The 22,418-nt window shown below is 53.0% G+C and overlaps 1 protein-coding gene across 21 annotated transcripts in view; it reads left to right on the forward strand.

Moving 5' to 3' along the window:
* The window catches only part of NFASC (neurofascin), a 181,278-nt gene that overhangs the window by 113,625 nt on the left and 45,235 nt on the right, over positions 1-22,418 (forward strand). For 12 of the 21 annotated variants that reach the window (XM_036075905.2, XM_036075912.2, XM_036075911.2 and 9 more), the window contains 11 exons: positions 1,064-1,081; positions 1,858-1,963; positions 3,575-3,771; positions 4,238-4,360; positions 6,758-6,928; positions 10,938-10,988; positions 16,978-17,089; positions 17,515-17,699; positions 19,016-19,147; positions 21,487-21,630; positions 22,233-22,344. In XM_036075905.2, the coding sequence (XP_035931798.1) occupies positions 1,064-1,081; positions 1,858-1,963; positions 3,575-3,771; positions 4,238-4,360; positions 6,758-6,928; positions 10,938-10,988; positions 16,978-17,089; positions 17,515-17,699; positions 19,016-19,147; positions 21,487-21,630; positions 22,233-22,344 (1,351 nt within the window). The remainder of the gene's footprint in view (positions 1-1,063; positions 1,082-1,857; positions 1,964-3,574; positions 3,772-4,237; positions 4,361-6,757; positions 6,929-10,937; positions 10,989-16,977; positions 17,090-17,514; positions 17,700-19,015; positions 19,148-21,486; positions 21,631-22,232; positions 22,345-22,418) is intronic. The other 9 variants (XM_036075907.2, XM_036075920.2, XM_036075921.2 and 6 more) reach the window with 3 other exon arrangements.

Below are 22,418 nucleotides of genomic sequence, written 5' to 3' on the forward strand. Positions count from 1 at the left end.
CTGGGTGGCTCAGTCGTTAGGCGTCTGCCTTCGGCTCAGGTCATGATCCCAGGGTCCTGGGATCGAGCCCCGCATCGGGCTCCCTGCTCCGCGGGAAGCCTGCTTCTCCCTCTCCCATTCCCCCTGCTTGTATTCCCTCTCTCGCTGTGTCTCTCTCTGTCAAATAAATAAATAAAATCTTTAAAAAAAAAGAAATGCAGGATCTGCTCAGTTAGAACCTGCATTCTAACTAGACCCGCCCCTCAGGTGATTCATAATACTTGTCAGAGTTTGAGAAGCCCGACCTCAAATAGGCTCATACCTGTGCACAGGCCCGTGCACGTCTCAGGTGAGGGATGGGGGAGATTTGTGCTACCTGCCTCTTTATCTCTTCCGTAAAAAGTGCAGAAAGGAGTGGTGGGCTTCGCTTCATCCCTGCAGTTGTTTGGAAGAAGGATTTCTGTAGGGCAATGTACTTCTGCCATGAGCAGAGCCACAGTGATTCATCGGTCCCTAGAATTTTCCAAAGGGTAGGCAAGAAGGTGCTTGCATGTGTGACAGAGAGGAAGGTGCGGTGGGAGGAGTAAAGCCTGTGGACCATGCTTGGGGCCCTTGGGGCTTTGCTCTGAAGCCCTGGTTCAGAGCTGCTGCCACCCAGGCTTCTCAGCCCCACACCTCTGGCCAGGGAGCCCACTTTCCTCAATAGCATCTAGAAGGATGGGCAGCATCTTCAGAGCCCAGTCTCTTTCAAGCAGCCTTGTCACTTTTGATATTTGGACTTCCCTTGGTGACATCATTTGGTCAGAGGCTGGTCTTTCTGCTCAGCTGCGTGGTTTGAGCTCCCTGTGGAGGTGTCACCTCCTCCACAAAGCACTCGCTGGGTCTGTCCCCCCTCTGTGTGGCTGTCCCACTGAGCTCTGCCGCCGGGACCAGAGAGCCCAGGCACCGCACCCTGCCCAGGCCAGCCTCAGCGTCCTCCCCGCAGGCTGGGGCGTCAGCAACCCGGGCGAGTAGTCATATGCGATAACCTATAACCAATGTCTTCTTTTCTCCCCTCGCAATGCTAACCCACCGGAACTAACAGCAAGCATTCAGAATGAGCGTAAGTTCCCCGGGCACCTCTCTGCACTCGTGCCTCTGGGAGGTAGGAGGGCAGCAAGGAGGGGCGGGAGAAGTCCAAGTGAGGAGATACGGGGAGGGGGGGATTAACCACCTCTCCACCCTGCCTGCTGGGGCTTCTTGACCCCGGATCCCCTGTAGTGCGGCCCCTTGCCACACGGGAAGGGAAGCGGCCACCCCGAGCATCCTGTTGCTGGGAACGGCAGAAGAGCAGGTGGGTAAGAAGGGCCGCGGCTCCCCATGCTCTGGTGGCCGGCACAGGAGCACCATGAACATCGGAGGTGGGGGCCAAGAGTGAGAGGAGCTGGCTCTTCGGCATGCAGACAAGTCCCTGGGGACGTAAGCCTCTGCGCTCCAGCCTCACCGCAGTTTGGCCATCCTTTGACTCTCCAGGGCTCAGAACCATCCTGGCCACTGGGTTCTGGAAAGCTAGCTGCTTTGTGTTCCTTGATCCATTCAATAAATGTATCTCAAGAACTCTTGTGCACTAAGCATTTACTAAGCATTGGGATAGAAGAATGGGTAAAACAGAAGTTTCTCATAGGGATTCCATGAGATCTTAAAGGGATTCTTCTTATGCTCAGTCCTTAACATAAACCCCTTTCCTGCGGCCTGGTTTAAGGAGCTGGGTCCCTGGCATGGGGCACTGCCCACCCCCTGCTTGCCTGCTTGACACGTGGCTCCTGAAGCTCTTCATTTCAGCCATTCCCCAAGCCAGGGCCCCGAAGCCCTGACCACCCCCTGTTTGTGCTGTTGCAGTATCCCAGCCCCCAACCATCACCAAGCAGTCAGTGAAGGACCACATCGTGGATCCCCGCGATAACATCTTGATTGAGTGTGAAGCAAAGGGGAACCCTGCCCCCAGGTGAGTGCACTGGCAGGTAAATCCAAGCCCCCCACCCACCCCTGCAAAGAGTGTGGATATTGAAGAGGTATTGAAACCACGTCCTGGCCCTGGCTCTGAGCATAGTTGAAGCAGCTGGAAAATTAAAATTATCCAGCAGACATCTCTTGGATACCTACCTGGTGGAAAGTACAATTCAGAGAACTAAGACGTTTAGCTGATGAGGAGACTGGGATCCAGAAATCTTAAGTGGCTTAAGGTCACACCACGAAGCCAGGACTAGATATTAAGTTTTCTGACTGTCGGTGTCACACATTCTTTCCAATGCCTTATGTCCCCAACATCCCCCCACCCCATGCCTAGCTTATAGGAAGTTCCTCCTGCTGGCTAACTTGAGTCTTCCATCCTGAGCACATCAGCATCAAATGAGGCGTCAGCGGACAAGAGCTGAAGGCCTGCAGCGTGTAGGCTGAGTTCAGCGTTGCTCCTCACTGTCTCGTGAGAGCACCTCGCTGCCCTTCACAGACGGACCCATGTCCTCGTGAAGAGGAAGTGAAATGGAAGCACAGAGATATTATGTACTTTTGCCAAGGTCACCCAGCTTGAAAGGGGGCAGAGCCTGGATTTAAACCCAGACCTCTGACGGCAGCCCCCCCGCCCCCCACCCCAGGCCAGTTTGTTTCTACCAAACAAAAGACACTGGAGATCTAGAGATTGTTCTGCTATTTGTCCCCCACCTTCAAAGCAGCATCCACAGGCTGGACCGTTCAGACCAGACATGACAGGACCCCATGCTGGGCATGTGTCAGGAGAAACGAGGCAGGGCGGAACCTCGGGTGTGTGTAGCCTCCTTCTGCCCACCCCCCACCCAGTTTGCATGAGCCTGAGAACAAGCAGGGCCTCTCTCATGACACTGAGCAGCCACTACTGCTCCGGCTTCTTTTAAGGTTATGTCCTGGGCCGCTGCAGATGTATCCCCCACCCCCAGAAGCAAAGGGAGATTCTAGTCTCTTCACCTCTGGGATCTTTTGAAGGCTGCTGGTTCTTTCCAAGCTGCCCCTCCTGGGCTATAAAGTGCGGCCACTGCTTTATACTCTGCACCCGCTGAGCAGGGCACAGATAACCTGAGCCCTTGCCCTTTGGCTTTAGAGTCAGCTCTCAAACAAGGAGACAGGAGGACCAGAGCTAACTCCCTAATGTGCTTGGCTCAGGTGAAATATGAATTTGGGTTTGCATTCGTAGTCGGAGGTTGAGATGCCCTGCGGGGGAGGCTGCAGCTGACTCCGGATTTTTAAAAAACTCAAAGTCCCTGCCTGCTCCTGCAAAGAACATAAACCCCCAGTGGCTATTTGGGTACCTCTCACAGCCATGACTCCCAGCCTTTGCTGGGTAAGAGCTCTAATGTCAGGAGCCTGCCCCCAGAGTTACACCTTTCACCTGTGGCTGTGACCTGGGACTCTGCATTTTATCCAGCTTCCCAGCCAGTTCTGCCACTTAACCAGGGTGGTATGGAGGTGTGGTTATGGGACTGGGCCAGGGACCAGGGCCCTGAGGTTCTTGCCTGGAACCCAGAGCCCACCGTGTTCCTCCTTATTGCCCCTGCTTCTCCCCCCTCCCCCCCGCTGCCCACAGCTTCCACTGGACTCGAAACAGCAGGTTCTTCAACATTGCCAAGGACCCCCGAGTGTCAATGAGGAGGCGATCTGGGACCCTGGTGATCGACTTCCGCAGTGGGGGGCGGCCCGAGGAATATGAGGGGGAATACCAGTGCTTCGCCCGCAACAAATTTGGCACAGCCTTATCCAATAGGATCCGTCTGCAGGTGTCCAGTGAGTAGCACACGGTGGGACTGGCATGCCTTGCTCCTGGGTGCATGGGGCGGGGGGGCATGGAGGATCATTCCAGAAGGGCCACCCCTGTCCTTGGCCAATGAGTGCCTTGGTGCCCTGCATAACCTGCTTGCTTTCCTGCCCCTGAGCAGGAGTACACCTCGCCCTGCTCAAAAAGATTCCTTGGAAAGGAGGCTTCCAAGCCAGAGTCTTGAACAACTGCACTGGCACTCTGGGCACGGGAGGAGAGGAAGGAGAGGAGCCTTTGGAGAGGTGTATCTCTTTAGACAGAAGGCCTCTCCTCTCTTGCCGCACCTGGCCTGACTCACGGGCCCTCTCCGCCCGCTCCCTTGTTCTCTTGTTTGCCCTTCTGCCTTTCCTCCTTGTATGCCTGCCTGTAGCCGAGCTCCTTGCTCCTTGCCCTCCATCACCCTCACTTCATGATCTTCCGTCTGATTCTCCCCAGAGTCTCCCCTGTGGCCCAAGGAAAACCTAGACCCTGTCGTGGTTCAAGAAGGCGCTCCCTTGACGCTCCAGTGCAACCCCCCGCCCGGACTTCCATCCCCAGTCATCTTCTGGATGAGCAGCTGTAAGTCTTGGGGGCCCGGTGTTCGATTTCTGCTTTCATCTTAGGGAGTGGGGCCGGTGTACTAGTTAGGAGGGCCTTGCCCAAGGTTGGAAGACGTTGACTTGTGAGAAGCAGGTGTAATGGGGCCACATGGCTGAGAACACATCGAGAGGTGGCTCAGGCTCATTTCCTAGCCCAGCTGCTCTTAGCTGTGTGATCCTGAGCAAGTTGTTTAACATCTCTGGGCCTCAGTTTGCTTTTCTGGAAAAAAATAGGGCTAATAATTGTACTTATCTAATAGGATCATTGTAAGGATCAAAGAGTTAATACATCCAAAGTGCTTATAACAGAACCAGACGCGCAATAAGTGCTGAGTAATATTTGTGATGATGAAGAAGAAGAGGAAGAGAAAAGAAAAGAGGAGGAAGGCAGGTTGACACCAAGCCTCCTTTCAATCTTTGGTCCGTCTGGATTTACTAAGTGCTGCCTTTCTAGGACAGAGGGGCACAGGAATGAAACCTTTGATGAAGGAGCGACAGGGAGACAGGATGTTTGTAGCAGGGGGACAGAGTATCATCACTGAGAGCTTGTCCTGTTTCATTTTGGACATTTGGAGATTAATTTAACCACTCTGGACCTCAGTTTCTTCCTGTTTTCAATTAAAGTAAATGGGGGCGTGTTATAAAGGGGCCTAGAGCATTGCTAGCTGTCTGTGTATTCCTGGCTTCCCCTCCCCCTCCTCCATACCTGCCCCCCGCCCCCACCCCCACCTCTGGTCTATCCATCCATCGGTCAATCTATAGATCTGCCTGCTGCTTAGCATCAATCATCCGTCTATCCCTGAGTTTTTACCAGCCTGTTTCCAAAAGAGGCAGGGTTGTGAGCTGTTTTGCAGAGAGAGTGCGGCTTTGTGCTCACCCATTGTCTCTCTCTTTGTCATCTCAGTGCAAGTGCGAGGGAAGGGCTGCCTGGCCACAGGCTGGAATGTTGGTTGATTTGCTAACTCTTCAGACTCTCTCGTCCCTGCATCACACCTGTCACCAGCTTATGTCCATGCTGCGTCCTGAGCAGATCTCATGCCCCTCCTCTTTCCATCATCACTGGCATCTCCCCAGTGTAGGCCACCATCAGCTTTTCCCTAGGTGGCAGTAATCATCCATAACTGGTCTCCCCGGTCTTTCTAAAAACATACATCTGATCGTTTCATTCATATGCTCCCCGCCGTTTACTGGCTCCTCCATCACCTCGGACAAAGTCCACACTCCTTTCCCTTCCTGATCTAGTTCCCTCTGCCTCCCTGGCCTTTCTCCTACCCCTGCCCCGGCTGCGTGCTCTTAACTTTTAGCACCCACTGTTCCTGCTGCTTGGAAACCTCCTAGGGCCCCTGTCTCTTCTGCCTGGTGTCATGAAGCCTCCAACGTAGAGCTCAAGGCCCCCTGGCAGGGACTCGGTGCTCCTCCTCTCAGCTCATCCCCTTCCCATTCACCACACTGCATAGCAACGATTTCTTTATCTACCGCCTCTTCTAGGCCAAAGGCTCCTTGAGGGCAGGAACTGTCTTACTCATTTCTCTTTCACCAATCCCGGGCACAGTGCCTGGCACACAGTAGGCCTGCAGGACATCTTTGATAATAAGTCATTTGAAGAACTGCCCAGCCCCTCATTAGAAAGATGGCATCATTAACTTTGCACTTTATGAAATGGTGACTTAATAAACCATTGTGGGGGATGGGAAGGAGTTAGCAATGAATAGTCAGCCTGCCAAATATGCTTTTACAAGTCGAATAACCTGCAGACGTGGTCATTTGAATTGACATCTGATGCTTCAAAAATCGTAGATAATGTAGTCTGCATCCACTGCCACTCCCATGATGTCATTAATTCTAAAAAACACCATTTTCATCTTTTAACATCTCTAAAAGTAGAAAGCGTCCTAAAATTGATGGTGTGCATCATTGATTAGTATGTATCTTACAATTATAATTGGCAGTGCTTTTCCCTTTCCTGGTGGGAGTGAGGGCTTAAAAAAGAAAACAAGTGAATTTGACTCCTGACTTGGGGAGCATCTGAAGGATTGTGTTCCCTCCCTCTGGTTCAGGGCCAGTCGGAGCTTGTGTGATGCGAACAGGAGCTAGAAAAGTCTGGTCCCGGAGCATGGGCGTGGTGGGCAGGCGGGTCCGAATCTAAATCCTCCTGTTCTCTCACTGCTTTTGCAACCCAGGACAAGTTAAATCCACTGCTTTCTTATCTGTAAAATGGGAATAAGCCCTCCTTCAGAGTTGAGAGGATGAGAGGAAATCATGTTCTACTCCTGGCCCCACCCGGCCCTCTGTTGGTGCTCAGTCACCAGACCAATCACGACCGTCACTCCTGTTACTGTGACCGCTAATCTCCATCTGTGCCTCTGCTTCCTTACAGCCATGGAGCCCATCACTCAAGACAAGCGCGTCTCTCAGGGCCATAACGGCGACCTGTATTTCTCTAACGTGATGCTGCAGGACATGCAGACAGACTACAGCTGCAACGCGCGCTTCCACTTCACGCACACCATCCAGCAGAAGAATGCCTTCACCCTCAAGGTCCTCACCAGTAAGTGCAGGTCCCGGCCCGGGGCTGGGAGCCAGGGGCGGAAGCCCACGGAGCCCGAGGAGCCCCGGGTACCTGGGTCTGGGGAAGCCTTGTCCCCGAGGCTGACCCAGAAATCCTTCCAGCTTATGAGGCCTGAGCTCGTTCAGCGGCTCTGAAACCACCTCGCTTGATTCTGAAGCCTTGCTAAACTCAGTCCTACTCTGAGTCAATGCCTCTCAAGCTTCTGAGGCAGTCCGAATCACCTGGCCCACAGGGCAGCCATCCCCAGCCCAGCCCGAGCCTGCCTCCACCGTCCTGGCCTCCGTGTCCTCCCTCTGCTCTCCGGGTGCTCGGGACACACAGCAGCACTGCTTTGAGTGGTCATCTAGTCCCTGCCTGGTAGTCTGTACTTCTAGAAACAAAGCCACAGGACAGAATATCCGCTTTAGCAGGGACCCCAACACGAACTGTGTTTGATGCCAGACCACATGGGATGACTACATTTGCAAGCTGGAGATCTATGTTCTTGTTTTATTTGTTTTCATTTTTATTTCCGTACTCTGTTTGGCTGGTACCAAATGGGTCAGCATTGCCTGACCCAGGATAGCGTGGGTGGCCCCGCAGAGGAGAGAAGCGAGTAGTCAGTTCCCAGACACGCTTCTTGCCGGGGCCCCACCGGCCTGGAGCTCTGGCTGCACGTCCTCAGCCTGCCTAGGACATTGATTTCCAAGGGGCTGTGTTCGTCTGCACCGTGGATTTGTAACAGGCCTTCTATAGAGGAGCCCCCCACCCCCAAAAGACCTTGGTCTGTGTGACTCAGCTGTGGATGCTGTTTTCCACACCGGGGACAGTGGTGGTTGTGGGGGAAGCCAAGCAAAGGGCCTTATGTGGGTGCTGACAGCTGCCCCGGGTTGGAGAAGAGGGCCTGAACCCCGGCTTCCCCGAGCCCACGCGCCTCTCGGGGGGCGTCGGGGAGAGGCCAAGGGAGCTTGCTCCTCACTCAGGACAGCTGAGGGCCTGGTCTTCTTTCCTCAGCTGCCCCTGCCAGTGATGGAAGCAGGTGGTGCCGAGAACCCCAGCCCCACACTCTGTCTCCACCCGGCATTGAGGTGGACCCACAAGAAGCAGCTTCCTTCTTGTTCTCCTTCTCCTGTGTGGGAGTTCTTCTTCTCCTTTTCATTGTCTTCTCTTTGCTTTCTCACTCCCTTCCTCTCTATTTCCCTCCCACCTTCTTCCTTGCCTCTTTCCGCCTCTCATCTTCTGTCTCTCTCTCGGAACCCCATCTACCCTCCTCCAGCACCCCCGCTCCTGCAGCTCCCCACACACTGTTCCGAGTTGGAGTCGGGCTGCCCACAGTTTGCTGACCAACAGGATGGCTGGAAAACCCGGGATAAGCCCCCGCATGCTCCTGGCAGTAGACCCAGCCTCAGTCTACTTTGCTGCCCCCTCGCTAGCCTTCCTATTCCAGACCCAGGCCCAGAGGGGACCCTTGGAGAAGAAAGTTGGGTTGTCTGGAGTGTCTCAGTACACGTCAGGAGGGATCCCCGGCCAGCTGGCTGAGCTGCAGAGGACAGTGTGGTCTGCCCAGGACCTCAGAGTGGCCTCCGGAGCCAGGACAGGGTGACAGCATGGGGCAGTGAAGGCGGCGGGAGCATCGAGCAGGATGCTCACTGAGCCAATCCCTGGATGGTCCTCAGTGCCATCACCTGGCTTCCTCTGCCTGCCCAGTGTGATGCTTAAAGTCAGACTCCTGTTTGGGGACTGAGTCAGGTGACCTTCTGCGGTCCTGGGCAGAGGCCCTCAAGGTCACACAGGGTAGAGGCAGGGAGGTGGAGGTGCTAAAGAGCCTTTCTCTGTGGAATTAGGCAGTTAGAGATTTTCAGCAACATTTAGAAGTCGGGCTTTCCAGAAACATCCTTTTGTCTACCAGAGGAGGTAAGGGCTATTTGTTTCTGCCTCATTTCTGGGTCTCCTACTCCACTGAAAACGCTTTCCACCAAATGCCAAGAACCCCCCCAGGTGATGGGAACAGAGCCCTGTCTGCTTCCTGGAGTTCTCCCAGGGGCAGCTTTGGCCAGGAGCAAGTTCTGGGCATCTGAGCCAGCCCAGAATTGGGTACAGTTGCTTAAAATAGCACAGTTGTGCTCTCTTTGCTTTCCTGCCTGGAGAGGACACAGGCTCTTTCTTGTACCTTCAGAACCAGGTCTGGGGGTGGGAGGAAAAACAGCCAAGCTGGGACAGCTTCCAAGTCTCTCCTCACTGCGCGTTTCCGTCACAGTTTGCCCCTTAGGAGAAGACACCAATCTCATCATGGCTGATTGTGCGTTACCTACATTTAAGGAAGGGCCGGGGGGAAAGATATCTAATACAAAACGCTGGGCGATCTGAAACCATTTTTAAAATTTGTTTTGGGATGCAGTCAAAGACAAACAGTGGAGTCAGCCTCACAGAGAGGTGATGTGCCTGTCCCACTTTGCCCATGCCAGAACAGGTCCCTTTGGTGACCATGGTGAGGGAGAAGGAGTCTCTCCTGAGGCAGACCATGGAGCACTAACCCTGCTTCCTCCTAATGTCTGCTATCTAAGTGGCACTCTTAGGAGTCAGAAAGTCTCCCTGAATTGCTCAGATGTGCTGCAGAATCCACAAACTGTAAGATCAGTTCCAAACTTGGGTCACTTCTCTGGAAAGAGAGCAGTTCTATTTCACCTGGTGGCATGGGAGCTTAGGAGCATGAAGCCAGGGCCCTTTAAGCTGTGTGCCCCTGTCCTCCCCACAGAGAGGGATGTCCCCTCCTGAGTGCGTCCTCAGCCCCTCGTCCCTTCTGCCACCCTGCCTCTCCATTCCACTGCAGGTTGGTTCCCACCCCTAGCAGCAGACAAACCCAAGCTGACTTCCCAAACAGGCTCGGTCTTACAACATACCCCATCTTAAGGGATAGTTCTGAATAATGCAAATCTCCCTACCAGGCTTTAAGCACATTTGGGAAGCAATACGGGTCCCAGCAAAGAGTGCGCACAGCCTCTGCAATCCGTTTTAACAGGAGTTGATCTGTCTTCAAATATGCAAATATTCTGGCACAGCACCTCGCCTCCCTCAGGCGCTTGCTTGGACCAGGTCGGCTTCTCAAGGCTGTCTGCTTGGCTTCTAGCCAGCTGTACCGCCCCCCACCCGCTGTGGGTACCATCAAAACTTGAACCCAGTAGCTGGACGGGGATGGCGGTAGAAGAATGAAAAGCCTAGCCTTGGCAGGCTTAAGTGCCCTATTCCAAAACGTCTTTCACTGAGGATTAAATGCCCAGCGGTCTTAATTACCTAACATTGGAACCAAAGGCACCCGTCTGCTACTTAAGGAATGACTTCAGCCCAAGCCAGTCTAGGAGCTCAGAATCTCCGGCTTAGTCCATACGCTCTTTCCACCAGAGACATCTCAGAGACCAGGGTGGTGCCCACTGGTCAGGTGGGGGGGCGGGGGCGCTTGCCAAGAGTCCCTCTGTCCCTCTCTCTCAGCTGATGAACTATATCTCTTGGACTGTCTTCTCTCACTGACCTCCCACCTTTGCACCTTAGCTTCTGCCCAGGGAGGGCTTTGCTCTTTTCCTCAGGGCTCACTCACACTCCTTTCTCTTTAGCTGCCCCGGGAGCTGGCCTGATCCAGAGTCCTGGGAACTGAGGATTTTGATGGGAAGTTGTTCAAAAGACGGCTACAGGATGCCACTAATCCTTATTTCATTTGTTTGAAATACAGTAGGATCAAGCCATTAAAGGTCAAGCCTAATTTCTTTCATTAAAAAGAAATTTCTTTTATTATTGCCTTCTTTTGCAGGATTTAACCTTTTCTTCCCTTTTTTGGGCTGTTTTATGTTGCTTGTTCTTCACCAAGCACATTTCCTTTCCAAATATGCTGTGTCTTTCCTTTGCAAAATCCCCGGTTGTTTTCTGCGGCTTTGCATTTCTGTTGTTCTCTCCCTGTTTATGCCTCCATGAGCTGTCCGTGGCCTCCTGTTTGCTCACCCTCTTTTGTTTATTGCAGACAACCCCTATAATGACTCGTCCTTAAGAAACCACCCTGACATGTATAGTGGTGAGTCGCCGCGGTAACCTTGGGAGTAACCTTGCCTGTCCTAACCCCAGTTTGCCTAACTTGACTGATACCGTGTCTCATTAACTCATGCTGGGTGGCAGGGCTGACAGTCGGCCAGACCAGGGTGCCAAGGGGCCCCCTTCCGGACACTGCTCTCCGGGAGGACGGTGTGGCCAGTGTGGGAGTTTGAGGTAGCTCACGTGGTGCTCCGGTTTCTGGGAACAGGCAAGCCGCCAGTTGCTGAAATCTGGACAGGTTGGTCAGACTAGGGTAGGACTCCGAAAGAGCTTCTTGGAGGGTCCTGTAGAAACGTAGAAATCTGTGGTGGATGGATGGAGAATATCTGAGGAGAGGGGAGTCCACACAGTGAGGAAGAAGCAGGGAGTCTGGTTCCTGTTAGCGGTTTAAAGGATGCAGAGAGCTTTGTGATATAATTAGTTAACCTGTACATGTCTGGATGTGACCTGCCTACCTTGTAATCTAGCCTTAGTTACTGGGGGTACCATTTCACCGGCCCCATGTCTCTTTAAAATCCCTCTGGGAAAAATGAGTAAGAGTCCAGCTCTGAGTTCTCTTTGAAGGTAAGTATAAATGCAGGTGGGCCATGCCTGGTCTCTGTTGCCTGGGCTGCTTCTCTCCTCCGGCGGCATGTACAAATCCAGTGCGCAGCTGTCCACACACTTGGAACAGTTTCCATGAGGCATATTTCTAACTCATCGCACAACTGGTTGCTCAGCTGATGAGTAGAGTAATTGGCTATTCCACACCTGAGTCCCTGCCCCCTCACCACGGCTCAAGAATGTCTTGTTTTCCTTGAGCAGCCAGAGGGAACAGTCATTTGCTGGCTTTGGCGAGGCAGCTGGCCCCCATCATCAGTTATGCCTCGGAAGCTGAGGCTGCAGGTCCCCAGGGCCAGCATTGTGGCCTCCAATAGATAGGAAGTGTCTGCATTGTGATGTGCTAATATAAACAATGATCGGTGTCTGGGGTGGGGGAGGGGAAGAGGGAGGGAGAGCCCCAGAGAGAGGCAAAGGCTCTAACTTGGCATCAAGCCCCTAGAGCCACACTGAGATTCTGCCAAAGAGATTTACTGCCCAAGGAGGCAGGGGATCTTTGTTGGATTCAGGGGTGTTGTTTGTTTTCAAAATAATGGGGCCAACCACCATTGTGTCAAGAGCCCCAGAGCATTGGTGTGGAATGTGCCTTTCTCTAAATTGGATTTCAGGTAATCTATTATGGAAGTATTCTTGAAGCTAGAGTATATCAGAGCCAGAAGGTCCCTTAGAGACCATCTGGTCCAAGCGCCTCCTTTGTGTTAGATAAACCATTCAGGGGAACAAGCATGTAGAATTGTTTTCTCAATGGGATAAATTTGAGTGATTCCAGCCACTTAAACTTTGTGGCCAGTGGTAGATGTGATTACAAGTGAATGCGTGGGAGTTCTAAGAACCATCCAGGGCTATAAAATCCAGCAAAGCTCGCAAGAACTCACAAGAACTCACAAGAACCCCTTCTCCTCGATCCAGGGTAGAATGAATGTGGCTGACCCAAGCATGAAGCCAGCTGGAAGGGATATAAAGTCAAAGTGAGACACATGCTGAACAAAGGGCAGCTAGGTTGAATGCTTCTAGAAAGAAACAGAAAGTGAGAAGGAAGGAAGATAAGGTCCTTTCTGAGTACGGGGCTGGACATTGAGACACAAGGCAGTGAAAAATGCCCAGTGCATCCGTCTGCTTGGCTTTGAAATATGGCATGTCTCTTGTAGCGATAGGGCCACCCCATAACTACACTTTGTTCTAGTGATTTCTCCAGTGGTTTAGTATCCTTTGAACCTATGCCAGATGTCCCCTGACCTGCTGAGTGGCAGGGGGCAGCTGGTCTGAGACTGTAGCTTGCCACGTAGAATTCACCTGGCAAGGAAACAAGGAAGAGAAGAGTGGGCACTCTGAGATGGACAGCCTCGAATTAAATGCAGGCTTCTGAGTGACCTTGGGCAAGTCATTTAGTGTGTGAAAACCTTAATCTCCTCATCTGTAAAATAGGTATATGACCTGCCCCGTAGGGTTGTCATGAAGAATAACCAGGATAATGTGCACCTGGTCGCTAGCATGGTGTCAGACACATCAATGATTAGTACGTGTTACTACAGTATTGGTATTGAAGGGAATGGTTTAGTGTTGACTGAAGTTAAGTTGGACACAGAGAACTTGAAGAGAAGCCAAGGGGTTCAGCGAGCACCATTATGGGAAGAAATTACTATGGAGAGAGGGATTTTAGGGCAGATTAGAGAAATGAAAGCTATTCAGATCCTCAGCTCTGCTGAGACCTGGATCAGAAAAAAGCTCCAACTATTGCATGAGGGATTGGGGTTAGACTTATGGGAGAGATTTCCTGACAGTGGAGGGTATCAAATGTTACTAGACAGAGAGTTTTTCTTATCTTCTGGGATTGTTTGTTTCGTCAGCCATTCCTGGAGCCAGAGAGGTGAATGAGATGCCACAGATCCAACCCCAGTTCTTAATTCTGAGAATGGAAAGCAGCAAATGTGGGATCCAGCTGCCCCTAAAAGCTGTTTTTGGAAAAGGTTCTCAGATACATCTGATGCATTGGACTCTCTTCCACTAACCCACAGTGCTTAACAGAGGGGAATAACTCAGGTTTTCAGCAATCTTGACCTTTCCTCTCATAGGAGTTGATTAAGACATTTTTTCATTGGCCCTTTAAAGCCAAGGTGGCTGAGGCAGTGTCATATCTTGATGTCTCCCTGCTGCCCAGATTCCCCTGGAAACCCATGATCCCACCCATGAGCCAGGGAGAGCAGGAAAGGACAGACAGTCCTTGGGCTAGAGGTCAGAGGGGCCCACGTGGGAAGCTCTTCCTGAATCCACTGACGTGAGCTTTGGTGTCTGGGTTCTGAGTTTGATCTGATATTAGGTCCAACCCCAGCCCTGAAGATCAGGGAGAATAAGAGCAGCATCATGAGGCTGGACAGGCTGAATCCCCATCTCTAAGAGATGGGTGAGATCATATGACCCTAGGAGACTGTCATCCTCTACCATGCAGAGTCCTAGAGAGTAATCACCTTTGTCTTGGAGATTCTTCCTGCATCTCCTACTCCAGGGAAAGAAATTAGCCACCTTCCCTTGGGGGCAGTGGCCCCCAAAGCCACCAGCTGGATTGTCCTTCATCAATTTTCATGTAAATCCCTCCTGCTGCAGCTGACCTCATAACCTCCCCTTTGGGTTCAGCTTCTCATCCCTTAATGAAACCACGTGTCACCCTGACTCCTCTTCAAGCTTTCCATGGCCTTAAGAATCCAGTTGAAATGCCTTTGGAACCTCTTAATTCCCAGCCCAGCTTCTCTCTCCAGCTTGGGCCTTAGAAACCAGGGAGGGATGAGATCTTAGCCTAGTGGAAGAGGTTCACCAGAGCAGCTCAACAAGATACTATGCCTTTTTCCTTCACCTCTTTTACCCTTGGATTTGGGTTTTCTTTGGTTTGATGCTCCCAAAGCTGACTGTCAGAAGGAGGGACAGATGGGGTAGCCATCTTTAAAGAGGCGAGATAGTATAACTATCAGAGTACACGCTTTGGTGCCAAATGGTCCAGAATCCAAAACATAACTGGCTTGTGACCTTGCCAAGTCTATGGATTTCCTTGAGCCTCAGTTCCCTCTGCTGAAAATGGAGGTGGTACCCCCCAGGTTTGTTGTGAGGATTAAGCATGACTATGATATCTAGAGAGGGCTATTAGCAAAGGCTTGGCCCCTCATGAATGCCCACCAAATGGTGGCCCTGATTATTACCTCTGACTTTTAGGATGTTCTTCCCTGTATTTTTGAACTTTGGCTTGTTTCCCAGTAGCTTCTCTTCCTTTGGGATAATTCTATGGTTGCTAGCCCACATCCTACAAGTGAAGTATTGCTGTAACCTTTTTATAGTCACGGCAACAGCATGTCAAGGCCCCCACAGCGAGACTCAGCTCTTTTCTCCTCCTTTCCATACTTGGTGCTTTGCTGGTCAAGTGTGCTCGAGGTGCTGCCTGCTATGGTGTGAATTAAATGTCCACGGGGTCGCAGGTTGGTTTCTGCAGATTTCGTCACTTCGTGGAAGGAGTATGCCAGCTGAGCTGGGACCTCTTCCACGTAGTCCCAGCATTCCCAGCACTCATTCAGAGTCACCAGCCTAACACCAGGGCCTCCTGCCCTGAAATATCCTTCTCCTCATAGTTCCCTTGACCTTGTGTTATCTGGACTGTTCTGGTGATTCCATGATAACGGGTGGGAGGAAGCTACTGCTTTGGTATCAGGCTTCCTTGGTACTGAGAGCTGGCTGCTACAAGGGTCATAGGCGGTAACCGATTAACCACATAATGGATTAACCCGGTCAGTAGCCACTGTTGTATATGTGTGTGCTGGTGGGACACATGAGGACATCTACAGAAAGAGAAATAACACATGGGGTACACTGTCGCCTTCTTTTTTGTTCCCTCCTCCCCTTGAATTCATTCATCCCACAACACTCACGGAACGCTTGCTGTATGTGCCACGCGTTGTGCCGGCCGCCTCACTAACTCCGCGTACGTCTCATCATTTCTTCCCCTGACAAAAGCATAAAATAGACCCCAGCTCTATGAAACGCACTCCCCGATGGCTAATGGAGAGAAGATGAGTGCCTCTGAGACAGGAGCCCTGCTGATCCAGCCAGGCACCGGCCTGTCCAACAAGCTCTTTTAGGAGACACCAGTGTCACAGAGACAAGAGTTCCCCTGCCACCCTGTCCTCACTGCCAGGACCCGTTAATGGCCCCCAGCCAGGAAGATGCCTTTGCCCCACTCCAGGCATCTCTGACGGCTCCCAGCTCCTGGCAGCTCTGCCTGCCTTCCTCCTCTCGCTTCTCCAACTGAGCCTAAGACCCACTGCACCCCTGGGTAGACTCAGCTTCTAGCTTTCACTCTTCTTGTTTATAACTCTACACCTTTGGGCAGGGGTGTCTCCTGCAGCTTCCCTTTGCTTTGGGGTTCCTGGTTGGAAAACCCCTGCTCTTCTCCCTTCCGTCTTACCCATGTCCTTAGAACTGTGCAAAGAGCTCCCCAGGAGAGGTGAGGCGCAGGTAAGGTGGGGTCCGCCGTGCTGGGGCTGTGCCCAGACTTGCATGACCCCGTCCACAGCCAAACAGCCACCCTGGCCTTCAAACCCTGCATGCATGGCACTGTTTGTGGACGTGGCTGCTCCAGCCTAGTTGAATTGTAGATCACCTCCCCCATCTCGGCTGCCACTTTCCACTCCCCCTCCCCCAGTCTCTCACATCCAATTAACACCCTCCTCCCAGCCCCCTTCCCGAGTCATTAGTGAAGAAGCAGAATGCTCTTGGCCCCAGAGTGATTTCCTGTCATTTCTGCTCATTCATTCTCTCCATGTCTTTGCTAAACCATTAATAATGTTGCCTGCATTTCTGACTGTTCATCTGGGTCTCTGTGGCTTCATCCCAGCTCCTTGTCTCCAGGGTCCCAAAGAGCAGGTTGTCTGTCCTGTGGCCCCAGTACGTGCCTTCTCATTCATCCACTGCTGCTGAGACGGCCTCCCGGGGGGCCACCACATTGGTCTCTGGGGTCCCAACACAAGATGCTCAGGGAGTAAACCGCTCACTGCTCAGACAACCCCCTCCGCCTTTCCCAGGAAGGTGGGGTTTACTGAACTGGGGAGGAAGCTGGGCTCCTCTTGGCAGATCCTTTCAGATCTTAGAGCTGCTCACACACATGTGCCAATGGGGCCGGGGAGCCCCGCGCTTCCTAACACACCTCTCTTAATGATGCCCTGGCCCTTGGGTGGGGGGGCGGTTTCAGCTGGGAGGGTCTGGGACTTGGTGCCTCTGAGGGTAAGGGGGTAAGTAGGGGGCGTGATGACACTTCTTCCTAGCCTGACTGCTTGGGCCTAGCTGGGTCAGCTCTGGGCAGGAGGCTCATGAGAGCGTCTTCTATCCTATTTCAGCGCGAGGAGTTGCAGAAAGAACACCCAGCTTCATGTATCCCCAGGGCACGGCGAGCAGTCAGATGGTGCTGCGTGGCATGGATCTCTTGCTGGAGTGCATCGCCTCCGGGGTGTACGTACAGCTTGCACCCCCACTCTGGTCCCTCCCCGGGAGGATGGGGCTGGGAATTCGCGCAGGCTCTCTTCTTGCCACAGTGTGCGGAGGCAAAAAGAGACACAGACAGCCCCTAGCAAGGCCTTTGCAAAGCATCATCATTCCCATCCCACTCTGGCTGTCTCTTTTATGGGTAACAGACCAGGAGGGGAGACAGGTAGGCGTCCCGCACGTGTGTTCACACCCCGTGTGACTTTACAGCAGCCCCTTGGGGCTCTCTGGCCAAGCATCCCCTGTGTACAGGAGAGGGCCTCTCTCAGAGGACATGTGTCCTTCTGGTTGCACCTACACTTCAAGGACGCCCGGGTGTCCAGAGCTCTGTAGAAGAAGAGCAGGGCCGCAGTTGGTGCTAATCCCTGTTTCCTGCTCGGTCTCTCTCCCAGCCCAACACCAGACATCGCGTGGTACAAGAAGGGTGGGGACCTCCCATCTGACAAGGCCAAGTTTGAGAACTTTAACAAGGCTCTCCGTATCACCAACGTCTCCGAGGAAGACTCTGGGGAGTATTTCTGCCTGGCCTCCAACAAGATGGGCAGCATCCGGCACACGATCTCGGTGAGAGTAAAGGGTACGTTGTGTGTATTTCTCATTATGATGATTTTGCCAGCCCTACACGCCACAACCACCTTTCCCTCTGTGGGTGGGGGAGGGGCAGGGGGAGTAGGGGAGAGCCGATAACACACGGGTTAGTGGCCATGGTGACCTGCCAGGGATAGTGTCACCCTCTGGATGTGAGTGTGTGTGTGTGTGAGTGTGTGTGTGTGTGTGTGTGCACGCACACGCACCGTGGGTATGAGGGGAAGGAGATCCACCCTGACCATCCCCCACCTCTCTGTGGTGCCTGGGGCTCCCTCCGCAGGTGAATGTACCCCCATGGGCCATTCAGATTTCACGCAGCACCTTTTCTTTCTTCCATTTTGCATTCCCGTTCACGGTGTGTCGTCTTAGCCCTGTGCTGTCTGTGTACTTGTGCATGGTTCTTTCTTAAAAATGGGGAATTATCATGGCACAAATTTTTTTTTTTAAATCACTTCCCTCCCTCTGCAGCGCAGATGGCCCATGTGAGCTGTTGCAGGCAATAGAGCACGTGCCGTTATGAGTCCCGGCCGTGGGTGGTGGGGTACACCTGTCCCTTCTCAGCCTGGGGCTGACCAGATGATGGGGACGATGAGGTCTGATACCAAGAGTGCAAGAACTTTCGAAGAGCATGCTCCATTGACCTTATGACTTTGGTTTCAGCACTACACTCAAACCAGGGGTTCTTAACCTTTTTGGGGGTATCAAGATCTTTGAGAATCTGATCCATAGGAACTTCTCAGGAAAAAAAAAAATCCACATATCCACATATTCACAATTGGAAGGGATAGCCTGCTCTGCTCTAACCAAAGCCCAATGCCTAAGAATGACTATGAGGCCTTTTTCTAAATGGTCTGATGTCACAGCAATAGCAACGGAATACAGAGGGGCCAGCCCCGGGTGCTCTTTACCAACTGCATCAGCTGTTGCCTTTGGGTGCCCATCGTGGACACCTGTGGGGCTCTAAAAGCATCCACTGCCCCAGCCTCCCCTGAGGATTCTGACTTAGTAGGCCTAAGACGGGCCCCAGTGTCCATGTTTGTTAAAAGCTCTTCAGAGGAGTCTAACGAGCAGCCCCAGTTTAGAACTATTGTTCTGTGAACTCAAAATAGAGCGGGCAGCCCCCGTGGTGCCAAGCCAGCCAAAGGCAGGCTGGACGGAGTCATCCCGCGAGGATGAGTCCTGGGCAGCTGGTGAGGGCCTGGAGCTGGCACTCGGGCTCCTGCCTTCCTAGCGGGAGCCGGTCTGCTGTCTCCTGCCCGCCCCGAGCCATCTAACTCGGCTGCCTGCACTCTGCTTGTCTTCCAGCTGCTCCCTACTGGCTGGACGAACCCAAGAACCTTATCCTGGCTCCTGGCGAGGACGGGAGACTGGTGTGTCGAGCCAATGGGAACCCCAAGCCCACTGTCCAGTGGATGGTAAATGGGGAACCTCTGCAATGTAAGTAACAAGCCATTGTCCCACCTGACTCTGCTGCGTCTCCTGTCAGAGGCTCCAGATCCCTATCCCTATGGGCCAGCCCCAGTTGTACCAGAATGAGGTTAAAGAATAGCCCCTTGGGGCGCCTGGGTAGCTCAGTCGTTAAGCGTCTGCCTTCGGCTCAGGTCATGATCCCAGAGTCCTGGGATCGAGCCCCCACATCGGGCTCCCTGCTCAGCGGGAAGCCTGCTTCTCCCTCTCCCACTCCCCCTGCTTGTGTTCCCTCTCTCGCTGTGCCTCTCTCTGTCAAATAAATAAAATCTTAAAAAAAAAAAAAAAAGAATAGCCCCTTGGCCACTGCTTCTGGAGCAGCCCAGCTCTTTGGACATCTCAAGAGGCAGGAAACCTGCCTCATTTGTGTGTGAGAACAGGAAATCTATGCTTATGTTCTCATATTTAGGGAGCATAAAACTCCCTTGGGTTTTTCTTGAATCTTGCTTTCTGCCCTAAACAACCACACAGCCCAGTTCAAGGTCTGTGAAAAGCCAGCCTCTGAGTGGGGGTGGGGCGTGGAAGGTAGAACAGAGCTCAGTAACCCAGGCTCCACTCTCTGCTGAGGGCAAAATGAGAGCCAGGCTGGATAGAAGGAAGAACTTCCCTATGAGAGCAGAGATGCACTGATGCAGTTACTGGGTATGCCCAGATGTGGGGAAATTGAGTCCTGCCCGCTGGCTAGAGTAGGTGACTCCAGGGCCCCTCTGGCCAGGGCTCTCAGTCAGGTTTTCCCATCATAGTCTCTCCAGTTGCATTTACTTTATAAAATGTCCTTGTGGGTGTCTGTGAGAATACCATACACCTACACGGTCTCCCTCCCAGTCCGTGTCCTCGCCCTGGGCACAAGCAGAGATATGGACGTTGCCTGCCCTCTGCTGTTCTCCCTGTCCTGACAGCACTTTGGGAACAAGGCCGACAAAGGCCCAGACTCCACAGCACCACTGAATAAATGCAGAGCTCAGGACTTGCAGCTCAGCCTTGGCCCTGGAAAGATCACCTGTCACTTTAGGGGAGTGGCTGAGAAGAAAGTTGGCTCCATGAGAATTGCCAGGGAAGGAGGCATTGAAGTTGCTGGCGCGGACTTCTTCGTGCCTTTTTGCTGAGTGGGGACTTGGGGACGGGTGATAAGGATGCTGCCCTCATCTTCATTTACCTCCTGCTGATTCCCCAGTTCCGGGCTCAGACTTGCTATCTGTGGAGTGGCGCCTCGGGGACCAGACCCAAGGTGGTCCTCTGCCCACTGCTGCTATTGGTCTGAGCGATCCTGGATGTGTTCACAGACCATCCAAACCAAGTCACCTGGCTCAGTCCAGAAACCTTACAGAGGAAAGTCACCTTCCAGTGAAAGATGAAAAAAGTGGCGATTCTTTACATTTCTAGAAAACTTTATTTATACCGCTCGTCATTCTTTTAATAAAGCTCCTCGGAGTGGGAGAAGGATGGGAGTAATTCTCCCCCACTTGACAGATGAGGGAAATGAGGCCCAGATTTATTGATTTGTCCCAGTCCCAGATTGACGTGTGAACAGGACTGAGACCCCACAGCCACTCCCCAGCCTCTGCTCTCTGCATCCCAAGCCATCCATGCTGGGAGAGCTGTGGGAGGAAATATCGTCTCTCAGTTTAGGACACATCTCTTGGGACGATCAGGTAGCTGTGGCAAATTTAAGGACTCATTCAGTTCAACAGGCATTGGCTTATGGGTCTAACTCTGTGAATGTTTGAAGAATGCTCTGCTCCGAGGATGGGAAGGTGGTAGGTCTCATCCAGTTGTATATTCCTTTGTCCTTTTCAAAACCTTTAAGTATAGGCACAGTGGATTAAAATAATAACAACAATAGTAATCAGTGTGTGCCGGGCCTCTGCTGATGACTTCAGACATGCATTAAAATCTCAGGTTATCCTCATAAGAACCCTGCAAGGTGATATGTCATCCCCATTCTGCACACAAGGATGCTGGAGTTTAGAGGAGCTGAATGACCCTGGCAGGTGATGTGGTTGGAATTCAAACCCCTTTCTGTTTCCACAGCTTATGCTCTCAACCACACCTGCCCGGCTGTTACACAGGTCCAGCAGGGACTCACAGTCCCATTGGACAGGCTGAGAAACAAACCCCAGTAGGTCTGATGATGGCCTGAAGCCACACAGCTGGGCAGCGGTAGAGCCAGAAGCCGGGTCTCCTGGGAGCCACCCGGGGCAGCTGCTTCCACAGCACTCCAGTTGTCTTAGGGAGCCCTGGCCAGAGCCCCAAGTGCCCTCCGCCCCGCCCTGCCCGTTTCTCACGAGGGGCGTCTTTCCCGTCTGTAGCGGCACCACCCAACCCAAACCGCGAGGTGGCTGGGGACACCATCATCTTCCGGGACACCCAGATCAGCAGCAGGGCTGTGTACCAGTGCAACACCTCCAACGAGCACGGCTACCTGCTGGCCAACGCCTTCGTCAGCGTGCTGGGTGAGCCTCCCTGGGGCTTGCTCCTGTCGTGGGGAGGCCAGCCAGGCTGGGAGGGGTAGGAGAGCATGGGACAGAGGAAGCATGGAGACTGAAGATGAATTTGCCGGGGAGGGTAGGGAACTTCAGATCCATGGAGCTGGGTGTGCAGACGGTTAGTTCCATGCTAGGATCATGTCTCCAGATGAGGGGGAGGGGCCTGTCTCACCCCCTCCGCATATCCAGGCCAACTCTGCCTGCGTTCTCGGTGGCCCTAGGGTAGGAAGTGGTTCTGAGTACTAGGGTCACTCCTAGATCAGGGAGAGGGCGGGGGCAGCTCAGAGATGCCTTGGGGCTATGGAGGGGCAGCTTCAGAACCTGTTAGGTAATCCGGAGAGACCTTTTGCAAAAGCTGGATTGCACACAGGGTAGGTTGAAGGCAGACGGGTGAGCTTCCTCTTCCCTCCCCTAACCCTGGGAGGCTTCTTAAAGGAGGGAGGTTGATGGGGGAAGGGACGGGGCGCTTGGAAAGCTACTGTGCTGCCAGGGCACATGGAAGACCTGGGTCGGGGGGGGACTGGAGGAGGTAGGCCCCCCAGCCAAAGTCTGTTCTCCGGGAATTGCAGACGTGCCGCCCCGGATGCTGTCACCCCGGAACCAGCTCATTAGGGTGATCCTGTACAACCGGACACGGCTTGACTGCCCGTTCTTTGGGTCCCCCATCCCCACACTCCGATGGTAAGTTCCAGGAGACCAGCCCCACCCCCGGGAGTCCTCATTCCCCTCGGGCCCAAAATAGGTATTCAGCAAGA

Source organism: Halichoerus grypus, chromosome 7 (assembly GCF_964656455.1).
Source record: "Halichoerus grypus chromosome 7, mHalGry1.hap1.1, whole genome shotgun sequence".
Classification (NCBI taxonomy): domain Eukaryota; kingdom Metazoa; phylum Chordata; class Mammalia; order Carnivora; family Phocidae; genus Halichoerus; species Halichoerus grypus.